This window comes from Cetorhinus maximus, chromosome 5 (genome assembly GCF_964194155.1).
Source record: "Cetorhinus maximus chromosome 5, sCetMax3.hap1.1, whole genome shotgun sequence".
In the NCBI taxonomy this organism is placed as follows: Eukaryota; Metazoa; Chordata; class Chondrichthyes; order Lamniformes; family Cetorhinidae; genus Cetorhinus; species Cetorhinus maximus.
Genome location: NC_135883.1, coordinates 163606511 through 163623498, shown reverse-complemented (window position 1 = coordinate 163623498; position 16988 = coordinate 163606511). Strand labels below are relative to the sequence as shown.

The window sequence follows — 16988 nt, the reverse complement described above, 5'->3', positions numbered from 1 at the left end:
CTCCATTGAGTATAGGGCCAACCTGCTCAACCTTTCCTTGAGACAACCCCTTCATCCCAGGAATCAGCCAGGTGAACCTTCTGAGCTGCCTGTAATGCAAGAATATCCCTCATTAAAAAGACCAAAGCTATAGACAGTACTCTAGCTGTGGTCTCACCAATGCCTTCTATAGTTGTAGCAATACTTCCTTACTTTTATCCTCCATCCCCTTTGCAATTAAGGCCAAAATTCCATTTGCCTTCCTAATTAGTTGCTGTACCTGCATGTTAACTTTGAGGTCCATGTATGAGGACACCTAGATCCCTCTTACTGCAGCATTCTGTAATCTCCCTCCATTTAAAATAATATTCTGCTTCTCTATTATTCCAACCAAAGTGGACAACTGACATTATGCTCCATGAGCTCTTAACTTATGTAGTAATCTTTTATGTAGCACATTATTGAATGCCTTTTAGAAATCCAAATATACTACATCTACTGGCACTACTTTATCCACACTGTTTGTTACATCCTCAAAGAGCTCTAATGAATTTGTCAAACACTATTTCATTTTCATGAAACCATGTTGACTGTGCTTGATAGTTTATGATTTTCTAAATGTCTTGCTATTACTTCCTTGCTAATGGATTCCAGCATTTTCCTCAATGACAGATGTTAAGCTGACTAGCCTATAGTTTCCAGCTTTTTATCTACCTCCTTTCTTGAATTGGGGCCTCACATTTGTGGTTTTCCAATTCACTGGGCCCTTTCCGGAATCTAGGGCATTTTGGAAGAGTACACCAATCCCACAACCTGCAGACCAGGCTGCAGAAATAATCAGCCCCAGGAGATTTGTCAACCTTTGGTCACGTTAGTTTTCAAGTACTTTTTCCTCTAATGATAGAAGTTCCCCCGCTTTTGCTCCTTGATTTTCTATTATTCTTGGGATGCGTTTTGTGTCTTTGACCTTGAAGTGAGATGCAAAATAATTAGAACAGTTGAATCATAGGCCACGGCACAGAAAAAGGCCATTCAGCCCAACATGTCTGCACCAGCCAAAAAAAACTAGCTGATCATTTTTAATCCCACTTTCCAGCACCTGGTCCATAGCCTTGCAGGCTATAGCACTTCAGGTGCAGATCCAGGCATCTTTTAAAGGAGTTGAGCGTTTCAGCCTCAACTGTTAATTTAGGCAGTGAATTCCAGATGCCCAATACCTCCTGGGTAAAAAAGTTTTTCCTCATGTCCCCTCTAATCCTTCCACCAATCACCTTAATACAATGCCCCCTGGTAATTGACCCCTCAGCTAGGGGGAAAACAGATCTTTCCTGTCTACCCTATCTTGACCCCTCAATTTTGTACACCTCAATTAGGTCACCCCTCAGCCTCCTCTATTCTAAGGAAAACAACCCTAGCCTACCAAATTTTTCCTCAATTTTCAAACCCTGGCAACATTCTTGTAGGTCTCTGTACCCTGTCCAGCTAGAGCAATTATGTAATATGGTGACCAGAACTATACACAAGATTCCAGCTGTGGCCTCACCTACATTTTATACAGTTCTATCATTACATCCCTGCTTTTGTATTCACAACCTTGCCCATTAAAGGAAATATGCTTTCTTGACCACTATACCCATCTGAACTGCCACCTTCAGAGTTCCCTGTGGACACACTCCAAGGTGTCTCACTTCCACTGGAATTTAGAAGAGTAAGAGGTGGCTAATTGAAACCTTTAAGGTCCTGAGGGGTCTTGACAGGTTGGATGTGGAGGATGTTTCCTCTTGTGGGGTAATCTAGAATTAGGGATCACTCATTTTTAAGACAGATGAGGAGAATTTTTTTCTCTGAAGGTTGAGAGTCTTTGGAACTCTCTTCCTCAAAAGCTGGTGAAAGCAGAGCCTTTGAATATTTTTAAAGCAGAGCTAGATCGATTCTTGATTAACAAGGGGGTGAAAGGTTATCAGGGGTAGGGTAGAGGTTATATTCAGATCAGCCCTGATCTTATTGAATGGCAGAGCAGGTTCAAGGGGCCGAGTGGCCTACTCCTGCTCCTAATTCATATGTACATGTGTCCTCAACCCCTCTCATATCTTCCCATGTATTGAGTATTCCTTTGCTTTGTTAACCCTCCAAATGCATTACCTCTCACTTTTCCTGATTGAATTCCATTTGCCACTTGTCCTCCCACTCAACCAAACCATTGATATCATTCTGGAGATAACAGCCATCTTCTTGTCATCTGCACATTTCCCAATCATGCTTCCCACATATAAGTCCAAATCATTAATATATACAACAAACAGCAAGGGCCCCAACACTGAGCCTTGTGGAATGCCACTGGAAACTGCTTTCTATTTGCAAAAACCTCCATTGACCATTACCCATTGTTTCCTGTTGTTGGACCAATTTTGAATCCAACTCACCACATTCCCCTGTATCTCATGAGATCACACTTTTCTGACCAGTCTGCCATATGGGACCTTGTCAAATGCCTTACTATAATCCATGTAGACCACTGCTTCTCTACCTTCTTACCTTTTAGCCTACTTTCACCAACTGTCTTCATTCCTTTATAATTGCCTTTATTTAGATCAAGACGCTAGTTTCAGGCCTACGTTTCTCACTTTTAAACAGAATGTGAAATTTTACCATGATACTCTTCCCTGGAATGTTATTTCGATGAGATCATTAATTCTGTCTCATTACATGATCAGGTCTAAAACAACCTGTTCTCTGGTTGATTCTGGAACCCATTATTCTAAGAAACTGTTCTGAACATATACTATGAACTCACCCTCAAGGCTACCTTTGCTAATTTGATTTATCCAATCTATACAAAGATAAAAATCATCCATGATGATTGCAGTATCTTTCTTACAAGTCACTGTTATTTCTTGACTTATACTCTATCATCTAGCTACATTCTATGTATGGGTCTTATAGACTACTCCCAATAGTGATTTATTTCATTTGCTATTTCTTATCACCACCTAAACTGATTCTACATCTTAATCTTCCAAGCTAAGTTCATTTCTCACCACTGTACTGATCTCATTCTTTATTAGCTGAGCTACCCCACCTCCTTTCTTTTCTTCCTATCTTTCCAAAATGTCAAATACCCTTGACTATTCACTTCCCAACCTTGGTCACTATGCAACTGAGTCTCTGTAAAGGCTTTCATATTTCACCCATTTATTTCTATCTTCTTGTAGGAATGCTGCATGCATTCAGATACAGAACCTTTAATTCTGTCTTTATTATTTTTCCCTACTCTAACCATATTTGCTGGTGCACTTATCTTTGTACACTGTGTCCCTCCCTGTCACATTCTGGCTATCACATGGACTGCAGTGGTTCAAGAAGGCAGCTCACCACCTTCACAAGGGCAATTAGGAATGGGCAATAAATGCTGGTCCGGCCAGCGAAGCCCACATCCTGTGAATGAATTAAAAAATTACCCATATCGCCATTCTGCACTATTTGATTCACCAGAACTCAAATCTCAGTGCATTTCAAGTGAAGCCCATCCCAACAGAAGATCCCCCTGTTTCCCAGTACTTGTGCCAATACCCCATGAATTTAAGCCCATTTCTCACACACCAATCTTTGTAGTTCTACTTTTAAAGTTAGCTACTAGCTGCTTATGCTCCTTTACCAGACTTCCTTAGTCCTACCTATTTTGTTGACACACAGGTAGACGATGACAACTGGATCCTTCCCCTCCCACACCGAGTTCTTCTCCAGCCCCAAGGAAATGTCCTCAACCCTGTCACCAGGCAGGCAACACAGCTTTTGGGACTTATGCTCTTGGCTGCAGAGAACAGCTATCTATCCCTCTAGCTGCACGTTCACTTACTGCTACTACATTCCTTTTTACTCCTCTAATTTGAACAGTGCTGTGGTCAGTTCGTGCATTCTTCCTGCATGCCCTGCTCTGGTCCACATAAGCTGCAAGAACCTCAAACCTGTTGGATGAGTGCAAGGGCTGAGCCGCCTCCTCTTCTCGATCCCCATACCTACCTCACTCATAGTCACATCCTCCTGTCCCTTACCACTGACCAAACCTGAAATACTTGACCTAAGGAGTGTGGCTGCCTCCTGGAACAGTGTCCAGGTAACTTTGTCCTCCCCTGATGCATTTCAGTGCCAGAAACTTGGACTCCAGCTCATCAACTCTGAGGCAAAATTCCCCAAGCTGCACTCACTGCAGATGTGGATGCTATGGATCACACTGGTATCTATCAGCCCCATATGCTACTGCTACCATCTTTATTGTATTTTGTTTAGCTAATTGGGGTTTCAAGTTTTGAAAAAAAAAAATCACTGAACAGTTATGTTAACTAGTTTAAATAGTTGAGTTATTAATTTAATACAGTACATGTTTCTCCTTGCTCCTAGTTTAAACCACTGCCAGTTTAGAGAAAGGAAAACATAAAACTCACCATCAAACACTTAATGAATGCCTCAAGATCTCAGCTCCAAGGGCTCACTGTCTCTTGCTCATTCTCTCAGACTGCTTTGTGTCTTACACCTAAAATTCCCTCACTCACCAAATTCCAGAATTAACTTCTCTGTCAAGTTGGCCTCCGTGAGTTAGCAAAACCTGCCTCCTTTTCTACTAGCAAGTCAGCCCCAGCTGACCAAGTAACCAGTTCTAACTAGTCACCTAATTAACTGTGCAATTGCCACTTGCAGGTAACTTGTTGATCACTGATTAGCGCTGTGAAAGAAATGACAAGTTAAGATTAAAAGTTGTTAAATGCTAAATGCAAAACTTGACTAGATTTTAGAAAGGGATTAACCCTCAAAAAAACCTAGAATTCCCTCACTCCCCAAATTCCCAAGTTAAGCACCTTGTCAAAGCAGTACTCTATCGAGCACTTTCTTCACCTGAGCCTCTTATAGTTGCTTTTCACAGCACAATGTTTTATCATCCCTCTTCATCTCAGTGATTGTGAGGCGTTTATCAATTATCAAGACAAGCTATGAAATTGCTTATTATTTAAAATCTTTGGAAAAAGCAATGCCAATTAGCATATTGACCACTTCTTATCAAGATGGGTTTTTTTCCGTCAAAATATACCTCACTTAAATACCTAAAAAAAATTCCAAATGCTTTCTGTGGAGAATGAGTTTTAGAAAATCCAAATCTCATCTTCTGTTTTTATTAATTAGATCATTAACATTTCCTAACGCAGCATAACAAGTGATAATTAGGTGAGATTATTCAGTTTGCCTCAAAATTTAGATTGCCTTTGTAAAATTAGCTCTATTACAATGAGGAAAACTCTAATTTGCTGTCTCCCCATCTATCTTATTTGCTTTCTCTACACCACTCTCTCATTAATTTTCTCCCTGTCTCCTTCTCATTCTCTGGACCTTAATGTACCTACTGAAGTTTATATAGTACCAATAAATAGCTACAACAAATGTGTGGTGGGTAGTCTCTTTTTTTCCCCTCCCACACACACTTTTGTTTTAATTTATTTTTTTAAAATAAAACACCATAAAATTTTACCTGTACAGGTCTTATATTTTGATTTTTTTTTGAGTAGAAACTGCTGCTATTTTTTTTCCCAATGTAACTGGCTAGCGCTGATGTCTTCTGGGAAGTCCGGTATGGTGCACCTGTTCAGACTGTACAGTCCAAATTTGGTTCACAGAGTCTTGAGTTTGGACAGAAATATCAAGTCCAAATACAGGCTTTGGAAGAGCCTGAGGCCTTCAAGTATAAAGGACCAGTAGTCCTATGAGCTGCTTCATACCAATGGCTTGTTTTACTATTGACTACTATAAAACTCTCCCAGACCAAGGGGAATAGTGGCTACTGGTAGAGTGGTCTGGGGACACTGTCCGCTGTAGCCTCAATACACTGAGGGAGGTAGAATTCAGGTTCGCAACCGCAGTCCTTTACACACGCATCTTGCCGTTTCTCAGCAGCAGCAGCAAGAGAGAGACCCAACAACACCTTGATCTTAAAATTTTCATCCTTGTTTTCAAATCCCTCTATGTTCTCACTGCTCCCTACCTCTTAAAATTCCTCCAGCCCTACAACCCTTTGACAACTCTGCGCTCCTCCAACTAGAATTATACAATACGGGAGACCATTCAGCCCATTGTGTCTATGATTATCCTTTGACTATCCAACTAGTGTCACTCCCCTGTTCTCTCCCATTGTCGTTTCCTCCCCTTCAAATATTTATCCAGTTCCTTTCTGAAAGCTGTTATTGAACCTACTTCCACCACCCTCTCAGGCAATGCATTCCAGATTATAACATTTCATTACATAAAAAGATTTCTCCTCATTTCCTCTCTGGCAATTGCCTTCAGCCTGCTTCCTCAGATTACTGACTCTCCTGTCAGTAGAAACAGCTCCCTATCAAATCTCCATATAATTCTGAACCAAATGACTTTGACATCTTTCCAAAAGGACTTCTGAAGAGGTAATTAAATGTGGTGTAAAAGAAAAATATCCAGGCTGCATGGTTATCACAGATCTGAAACCAAGAAGTGAGAAGTAACTGGTGTGGAAAAACTCATCTTTAGAGTATTGAAGCGTTCATGGGTTTTTGCCTCAATAAGGCGATAATTGGAAGATGAATGATCAGTGGTGTATGAAGAAAGTAAATCTGAGCTCAGCTCATTGCTGTTGGCAAACAGCATCAGTGACTGCTGACATTCAGAAGAGGCCCCTGTCACTGTGAATTCTTTATTTGCTGCCAGGTGGAATAGTAAAGTATGAGTCTAACACTGTAACTATTTTAGTTTAAAATAAATCTTGGGTTGCTTTGTCACTACTTAATTTAAAAATTCATTTGCACAACCCCTGTGTTTTGGGCAAAAACAGGCACTCCAGGGCCTAATAATGATATAAGTAAAATACTGCGGATGCTGGAAATCTGAAACAAAAATAAAAATAGCTGGAAAAACTCAGCAGGTCTGACAGCATCTGCGGAAAGGAATACAGATCAGAATACAAATGATATGTGCGCATTCAATCCACATCAGAAGTAGACCGCTCACCATATTGGTCAGGACACCCTCTAGTCATTGTTAAATTGGGTCGTGATAGCACAGTGCACACTGTGGTTAATTTTCCCCAGTGCACAGTAACCAAACCAGCAATCCTTAATGGGACTGCTAGAGGCTGCTCCCCAGAAGGTAAGTTAAAAAATTTTTCACTTACTTAAATGTGGAGCTACTTTTGGTCTGCACTTGGCCCCCTCTTAATTGCCACTACCATATACTCGAACACAGGAGATAGGAGCAGGAGTAGTATGGCCTGTCAAGCCTGCTCAGGCGTTCAGTATGATCATGGCTGATCTTGGGCTTCAACTCCATTTTCCTGTCTGCTCTCCAGATCCCTTGATTCCCTGAGACATTAAAAATCTGTCTATCTCAACCTTAAATATATGCAAAGTTGGAGCATCCATATCCCTCAGGTAGAGAATTCTGAAGACTGAAGAAATTTCTCCTCATCTCAGCCCTAAATGATCTGCCCCTTATCCTGAGATTATGCCCCCGTGTCCTAGATTCCCCTTAGTCATGTTAAGCACTCATCTGCATCCTGACCAGCCACTTGTGCACCCTCCTGCGACTGGTGAGCTGCCTCAGCATACAAATGAGGCACAGGGACCAATCTGGCATGGTCCTGCCCACGAGCCTCAGGTACCCACAGCTTACACAGAACCCATGTTACACACTCATTTCTAGGCAGTTAGCAGCACTCTAACTGATGTATTGGAAAGTTGCAGGTTCGAACCCCGTTATAGGACTTGACCTCAGGATGTCCCAAAGCACTTCACAGCCGTTGAAGTACGTTAGAAGTGTAGTCATTGTTGTAATGCAGGAACGTTGAGTTGACTTCAGCCGATGTGGCCATTGAAAAAACTGACTAGACCACGAGGTATGAGATGACAGAGATCGAACTAAAGAGGGCAGCAAACACTGAAAAACCTGAAGGAGGTTTAAGGCTAGTCTCTGGTCATCTTCACATTTCATGATGTTCAAAATGAAAAACTGAATTTTTTTTGTCTTTTACAGATTTTTCTTTGAATTTACCTTTTTCTGGACTTCTGTGGCTTTCTTGCTTGACTTTCTGCCAGTTTTTGATGCTAAAATAAAACTGAAAAAACCTTTAAAAGCTTTTTGGCAATAAAACTGATTTTAAAAACGGTTGCTTCTCCCCACAACGTAGCCTGAAAACAGCGCTGTGAGTTATGGGTGCTTAGAATCCTTTTCAGTGAGTTATTTTAGACTTTCTTGCCTGAAACATGTATATACCATTTGCTGGCCAAGAAAGTGAGGAGCCGGCCCAGCATTGACCACTGTCCCTGTGTGACTGGCTGATGGATCGCACCCAACAGCATCCCATGTGACTGATGGATTGTAACCAGGGTGTCCAAACAGAGCCCTGAAATTCTAGCACACAGCCATTCTTCAACCTATAACATCACCCCCTGGTTTCTGAATCCACGGCCTGAATTTTACCTTTGGCAGGCGCTCCCAATCGGCAGGCCCGAGAGCAGTCAGGCCCCCGACCACGATTTCACTCTGGCTGTCCAATTAACGGCCAGCCAGCATGAAACATGCACTGAAATGCTTAGCGCTGCCGGGGCGGGGGCGGGCGTGGGTGAGCGCTGTGAGAAAGCTCCCTGAAGGCAGACAGCTGCATCCCGGAGCTGGAGACCTGAAATGCTAAAATAAAGTTTTTAAGAGCTGAAGAAAGTGTCCATGCATCATATTCAATCACCTGAAAGTACAGCTGATAAAAATGCTGTTCAAAAAAATTTTTTTTGAGCTTTATTTCATCATGGAAATTTCACCCCGCCCTTGGATGAGGCTTGATGAAAAATGCAAAGGCCACCTGGCCGATTCTCCCGGCCAAAGTTGGACAGGCAATGAAAAATCGGAGCCAATTGAGCCGTTAATGGTCTTAATTGCCCTCTCAATTGTCGGCGAGCACGCTTCCGACTTTTGTGTGCGCCCGCCAAGTGAAATTTCGTGCAAGTGCTCAATGACATCGGGATGCTCGCCTGACATCTTCTCACGTGATTTTACACCCGATCGGGCCGGGCGTGTGCCCCCCGCGGGACGTCAAATCATGCCCCAGGTTACTATGTGAATTGGAAACAGTAGTGGTGGGTACCAGTACTGAGCCCTGAGGCACCCTCCTCAGTACTTTCCGACCACCTATCCATGCTCCCCACACCCCAAACAAATAGGATCGTTAACCCAGCTTTTTACTTCAGAGTACAGTAAAACTAAGAGATAAAAACAAAAAGCTAAAAGCTACTGCGGTTGCTGGAAATCCAAAACAAAAACAGAATTACCTGGAAAAACTCAGCAGGTCTGGCAGCATCGGTGGAGAAGAAAACAGTTGACGTTTCGAGTCCTCATGACCCTTCGGCAGAACTGAAGTATAGTTAGGAGAGAGGTGAAATATAAGCTGGTGTAAGGTGGGGGGCGGGGGGAGAGAGAAGTTGAGGGTGGGGTGGTTGTGGGGATAAGCAAACAGTGATAGGAGCAGATAATCAAAAGATGTCACAGACAAAAGGATCAAAGAGGTGTTGAAGGTGATGATATCTAAGAAAAGTGCTAATTAAGAATGGATGGCAGGATACTCAAGGTACAGCTCTAGTGGGGGTGGGGTGGAAAGACTAACAAAGTATTAGTTGTAGATTTAAAAATAATGGAAATAGGTGGGAAAAGAAGAATCTATATAAATTATTGAAAAAAAAAGGGGGAGGGGGAAGAAACGGGGTGGGGATGGGGGGCCCACCCCGTTTCTTCCCCCTCCCCTTTTTTTTCAATAGTTTATATAGATTCTTCTTTTCCTACCTATTTCCATTATTTTTAAATCTACAACTAATACTTTGTTAGTCTTTCCACCCCACCCCCACTAGAGCTGTACCTTGAGTATCCTGCCATCCATTCTTAATTAGCACTTTTCTTAGATAATATCATCACCTTCAACACCTCTTTGATCCTTTTGTTTGTGACATCTTTTGATTATCTGCTCCTATCACTGCTTGCTTATCCCCACAACCACCCCACCCTCAACTTCTCTCTCCCCCCGCCCCCCACCTTAGACCAGCTTATATTTCACCTCTCTCCTAACTATACTTCAGTTCTGCCGAAGGGTCATGAGGACTCGAAACGTCAACTGTTTTCTTCTCCACCGATGCTGCCAGACCTGCTGAGTTTTTCCAGGTAATTCTGTTTTTGTACAGTAAAACTAACATAAATGGCGAGTTAGTGAAAAACATAATTTTTAAGCCAGTTATCAGAAAGACAAATGTTTTGCGCAGTTTACCAGGTGAGAAAAAGGAGGCAAGGATGTTGGACTTGGTCAAGAAGTAGTTTTATGTGAAGTTGGGAGAATTGGGCATTAGAAGCACAAGTCTTCTTGGGTTTGAATGACCTTTTCCTGTCCCTGATTCTCCCAATGTCCATACGAAAGCTTGGGTATTGTTTAGCTGAGCTGTCTCCATTTAGCTAGTTTCCTGGGCCCCCTTCTGAAAGGTTTATTTGCTCTTGTTCCAGCAAATTGCAAGATGGTGAGAAGAGAAACCTGGAGCTGCTGACTGAGATCGAAAAACTCAAGAAGGACATGGAGGAAATGAAAGCAGAAAAGGGTATGGGCACACAGGGAATTGGCTACAGATCTTGCTCATGCTTCAATATGTTTTTATCAGTCTTAGGGAAGATACTCGAGACCTGCAATCTTTTTGTATTTATAAAATTATATAAATTAAACAATGAGGTCAAGAGAGTAGTCTAGATTCTGGATACTTTATTGCATAATAAAAATTGGTCAAGACTCGCACATTGAGATGGTGAGGGTTAAGGGTCTCATATTGAGCTGGTAACTGGAATTGGTAATGGTTAAGGGTCACATGTTGAGCTGGTAACTGGAATTGGTAATGGTTAAGGGTCACATGTTGAGCTGGTGTAACTGGAATTGGTGATGGTTGAGGGTCACATATTGAGCTGTTAACTGGAATTGGTGATGGTTAAGAGTCACATGTTGAGCTGGTAACTGGAATTGGTGATGGTTAAGGGTCACATGTTGAGCTGGTAACTGGAATTGGTGATGGTTAAGGGTCACATGTTGAGCTGGTAACTGGAATTGGTGATGGTTAAGGGTCACAAGTTGAGCTAGTAACTGAAACTGATGATGGTTGAAGTAACTGTATTCTTTAAAAAAAATGTAAATAAATTGAATCCTAGGTTTAGTAAGTCTCCATTTTGATGATGGTTGATGTGCAAGTAGAAGAATTGTTATAATTTGGCTTTGCAACAAGCTGCCTTGGTACTTGGCACTAGCACCAGCATGATGCTAATGAAATTTGAATGTTTCCTTTCAAATTAGCATCTCTTATTCTTTGGTTTCCTTCCACTGTGCAGTAAAGGTGACATTTAGGGATCTGGAATCTATTATTCACTTTGTAGTATTGTCCTTTAATTCACAAGGTTTTCCCTTAGCTGGTTTAGCTGTATCAGGTGGGTGTGTCAGGTTGTATAAATTCTATGACAATCCTTTGATAAAGACCTAATTCAAATAAACAGCAATCTTGGAAGAATGGTTTGCAGAAATGACTAGTGTCCATTCACAGAATGGAAGAGTCGATTCAATGTTGAAGTATTGCAATTAGGTTTTAAATTTTATTGATTTCTTAGTATTTTTGAATGTATTTCTTTCTTGTGGAAGGGTGATAAATCACAGTCACTAAAGTTTAAGGCTTTAAACAAGCTTACCTCCAACATGCTGTGGTGTTCGCTCCTGTGGCCGTCTTGTGCAGGTGGAATGGCCCTCCAGAAAAAGCATAGGCTAAATATTTCTTTAAGTTTAAACAAAACTTGCTGCTGTTTTTCTAGGTGTAAAGCACCAAGATTCACAGAATTCTTTCTTGGCATTTTTGAATACACCTGCCTCTCCTCTGGATCAATTTGAAGTGAGTAAATTAAATTATACAGACATTTAATATATTTATGTGCAACTCTGTTTCCCTCCTCCCCACAGATCTGATCAGGTTTTTTAAGGTGTTTTTAACCCTTTACTAGGTTAAATTGTTTTTGGTGTGTTGCTGAATGTGAGAGTGACATTGTTAATGAGTTAGCTCTAGTTTCTCATTGTTTTTAATTTAATTTCTTCCTTCCACCCCCTGCCCTGCCCTCCCTCCACACCATGTGATGCTACTGTTTCACTATTGGGAATAGGATTCTCTGTCTTCTTCTTCTTCTTCACTGGTAGACTTTTGGAATGATGTAAGTTCAGAAGCTTTCAACCAATGAGCCATACTCCTGGGCGGGAGCCAACTCATTGGTTCGGAACAAAACAAAAAAACCCCATCTGGAAAATACAGTCAATTCACGGAAATCCATAAATGTTAATTTGCAAACCCATGCATAACGCTTCAAAATGAGTCTTCAATATGGAAATGCCAGCATGTACAGAACTGTAGCTCATCTCCCAGCTAGGAGCAAGCGGTTTTTGGGAATGATAAGGGAACTTAGGAATGAGGTGGGAGATGGTTTCAGAAAGCAGGATTGTCAGCATTTGCCTTGCTCAAACAACGATAATCCAATTCTCACCTTCTAACTTTGCTCTTGACAATTGTAGGGAAGCCTGTGGTCTAAGTGATGGGTATGGTAGTGTAGTGATTGTGGTATTGAAGTCTCCTATGGCACTTTGTGAAATTGAATTCAATAAATCTGGTAATTGTGGACTGCCCCTGCGGATAAAAAGCTCATGTATGTCCCTGGACTTGCAGAGGCACTGGCAATAATCTCTTGGGTTTGGGGGAGGTGCCGGAGGACTGGAGAATTTCAAACATTATGCCCTTTTTCAAAAAGGTTGTAAAGATCTGCCCTGCAATTACAGACCAATCAGTTTAACTTCAGTGATGGGGAAACTTCTAGAAACAATTATTTGGGATACAATTAATAGTCACCTGGAAAAATGTGGATTGATTAAGAAGAGTCAGCATGGACTTGTTAAAGGAAAATCGTGTCTAACTATCTTGCTGGAGTTTATTGAAGAGGTAACAAAGATGGTTGATGAGGGCAAGGCTGTTGATATGGTGTATATGGACTTCCAAAAAGTGTTCGATACAGTGCCACACAACAGACTTGTGAGGAAAGTTAAATGTCATGGAATAAAAGGGACACTAGCAACATGGATACAAAATTGGCTGAGGGATAGGAAACAGAGAGTAATGGTTAATGGGTATTTTTCCAGCTGGAAGAAGGTTTGTAGTGGAGGTCCCCAGAGGTCGGTGTAGGGATGCTTTTTCTGATATGTATAAATGATCTAGATCTTGGTGTGCAGGGGATAATTGCAAAGTTTGCAGACGACACGAAACTTGGGAGAATTGTAAACTGTGAGGAGGACAGTATAAACCTTGAAAAGGACATTGACACATTGATGGAGTGGGCAGTAGGTGGCAGATGAAGTTCAATGCGGAGAAGTGTGAGGTGATACACTTTGGTACAAAGAACATGGGGAGAGAGTATAATATAAAGGATACTATTCTAAGGGGTGTGCAGGAGCAGAGAGACCTGGGTCTATATGTACATAAGTCATTAAAGGGGACAGAACTGGTAGAGAGAGCTGTTTCTAAAGCATACAGTATTCTAGGCTTCATTAATAGGGGCATAGAGTACAAGAGCAGGGGGTTATGATGAACTTATTTAAGACACTGGTTAGACCTCAGCAGGAGTATTGTATACAGTTCTGGGCACCACACTATAGGAAGGATGTGAACACATTGGAGAGAGTGCAGAAGATGTTCCCCAGGATGAGACATTTCAGTTATGAGGAAAGATTGGAGAAGTTGGGACTGTTTTCCTTGAAGAGGAGAAGGCTGAGAGGAGACTTGATAGAAGTTTTCAAAATCATGAGGGGTCTGGACAGAGTAGATAGGGAGAAACGTTCCCACTCGTAAACAGATCGAGAAGCAGAGGGCACAGTTTTAAAGTGTTTTGCAAAAGAAGTAAATGCGAAGTGAGAAAAAACTTTTTCATACAGCGAGTAGTTAGGGTTTGAAATGCACTGCTTGGAAGTGTGATGGAGGCAGGTTCAATTGCGACATTCAAGAGGGCATTGGATGATGATTTAAATATAGACAATGTGCAGGGAAAAGGCAGGACATTGCCACTAAGTTAAAATGCTCAGAGAGCCTGTGCAGACATGATGGGCCGAATGGCCCCCTTCTACACCATAACAATTCTGTGATTCTGTGGACTGTTGTAATAACACACTGGTTCGGGGAAGGAAACCTGACACCCTTAGCCAGTCTGCTTTGCTTGTGAGGACAAATGGTTGCATCTGAATGCCCTCTGAAATAGGCTTGCAAGCCACTCAGTTGTAAAAATAATTATTATTAAAAACAAATTATCTTTTACACGTGAGTGGCTTGTTAGGCTATTTCAGAGGGCATTCAGGTATAAAGTAGCCTAACCCTTCTCAGGGCAACGAGGGATGGGCAATATTTGAGGAACAAATTTAAAAATCACAGTTCACATTCTACAAAAGCAAATAATCTTAAGAGAAAAATGTATTGCAAAACAGTAGAACCTGAAAACAATTCTTTTCCCCATGGAGTTACAAATTCAAGATTCACATTTGCATTGATACAGCATTAATTACACATTTACCGAAGCTAGATAGGAAACCCCAACAGTCCTATCTATACATGGTGCTTGTAGGATTGAGGCACATCTGCTGCACTTCATCCACTACAATTCAACATGTAGCATTTGATTTTGAGTCTGTGATAATCAATGACCCGGTGCTTAAAATTTACAGCTAAGAGTAGCTTCCACACTTTGCAAGCAGCCACAATAATCTAGAATACTAGTGCAGGGGGCCTAAAGGGACAAGCCAGGTTAACAGCAGACGATCCCAGATATGTTAAACCTGTAAAAAAAACTAATTTGGTGTCAACTGGACTATTGTGTCCAGTTCTGGACCACACACTTGAGGAAGGATGTGAAGACATTAGAGGGGGTGCAGGAAAGAGTCAGGAGAATGGTTACAGGGATGAGGAACTTCATTTACGTAGATAGATTGGAGAAGTTGGAACTGTCCTCCTTCGAGAAGAGAGGGTTGTGAGGAGATTTGATAGAGATATTCAAATTCTTGACAGGTCTGGATAGAGTAGATAGGGAGGAACTGTTCCCATTGGTGGAAGAATTGAGAACCAGAGGGCACGGATTTAAGGTATTTGGCAAAGGAAGCAATGGTGACATAGGGGATACTTTCTTTTGCAGCGAGTGGTTAGGACCTGGAATACACTGCCTAAGTATAGTGGAGGCAGCTTCAATTGAAGCTTTCAAAAGTAAATTGCAATATTATTTGAAAAGGAAAATTTTGCAGGGCTACAGGCAAAAGGCAAGGGTGTGGCACTAAGTGAATTGCTCCTTCAGAGGGCCAGCACAGATATGACAGGCCAAATGGTCTCCTGTGTTGTAACCATTCCATGATTCTATGCTACAGTCTATAGTCTTCCCCTGAGCAAATGCAATGGAAGAACCCTTAGGCAAATAATGATAACATAGACAAATAATCTCAGAAGCACTGTAACATTAGATATAAATTTTAACCCAAAGTGAAATTGACTGTATTTTAATTTTTAGGTCCTTGTGAGCGTGACCCATCCTATAGTGCTTTAGCTTTGTCTTTTATAATACTGTGTTTTGGTGTATTTTAATAAACCCTGTGTTGCCAGAATAACTCAACTAGTTTTGAGAGGTGATGGCAATATTCATGAGCAGTTGTGCAGAATTCTAATGTAAGATCATTGACCTGAAACGTTAACTCTTTCTCTCCCTACAGATGCTGTCTGACCTGCTGAGTATTTCTGTCTTTATTTCTGATCCCCAAAATCTGCAGTATTTTGCTTTTGTACAGTGTACTTGTTTTCCTTGGATAACTCTTCTTAAATGCTAATTTCATAAAAGCATGATGGATTGATCCTTGATTTCCCAATTGTTATCTCTCCCAGCATCTTACATCGTTGGTTAATTTTTCATCCAGCACTGCTCAAAATAAAGAATTGTGCACTGTAAACTTCTAATGGCAATATTTCTGGGTTAATTAGATAAAACAAAAAGAATATTATAGGTGTGAATAAGTTTGGGCTTTTAACTATTAAAGGGGAGATTTGGGGCAGTGGCTTGATCAGCCAACAGCCTGTACCATGTATTTGTAGTGCCTGCCCACTAGCATCACTCCTTATGCCAGTGGCCCCCCTAAGCTCCACTCTACCTTGTAGGGGAGAATGTCTTCCTAAACTCAGCAATAACAAAAACCAGAACTGTTGGAGAGGAGAATGAGTTGCTTTTGAATGCAGATCAGCCATGATTTTATGGAACGGTGGAGAATGCTCAAGTGGTTCATGGAGTTGGGGGTAATATATTAGCATGGATAGAGGATTGGTTAACAGACAGGAAGCAAAGAGTAGAGATGAATGGAGCGTTTTTAAACTGGTATACTGTAACTAGTGGAGTGCCACAAGGATCAATTCTGGAGCCTCAGCAATTTACAATATATATTAATGACTTAGATGAAGAGACAGAGAAAAATGTATTTAAGTGTGTTGACGACATTAAGCTTGTTGGGAATGCAAACTGAGGACGGGCACAGAGGCTGCAAAGAGGTATAGACAAGTGAATGGGCAACAAGGTGGCAGAGGGAGTATGATGTGGGGAAGTGTGAGTTTATTCACTTCAGTTGTAAGAATTGAAAAAAAAAGTTTTTAAAAGGAGCGAAACTTGTAACTCTTGATGTTCAGAGGGGCTTGGGTTTTTTTGTACAAGAAACACAGAAAGTTAGCCTACAGGGACAGCAAGCAATTGGGATGGCAAATAGCAATTTTGGCCATTATTGCAATGTGATAGGAGTACAGGAATAAAGAAGGCGTGCTACAATTGTACAGGGCTTTGGTGAGACCACACCTGGAAGAGTATGCCTTGGTCTCCATATTTAAGAAAGGATACATTTG

The 16988-nt window shown here is 41.4% G+C and overlaps 1 protein-coding gene across 6 annotated transcripts in view; it reads left to right on the top strand.

Moving 5' to 3' along the window:
- LOC144681055 (serine/threonine-protein kinase MRCK alpha-like) overlaps positions 1-16988 on the top strand; it is a 607421-nt gene that overhangs the window by 513240 nt on the left and 77193 nt on the right. For all 6 annotated transcript variants that reach the window (XM_078542748.1, XM_078542747.1, XM_078542746.1 and 3 more), the window contains 2 exons: positions 10525-10616; positions 11860-11936. In XM_078542748.1, the coding sequence (XP_078398874.1) occupies positions 10525-10616; positions 11860-11936 (169 nt within the window). The remainder of the gene's footprint in view (positions 1-10524; positions 10617-11859; positions 11937-16988) is intronic.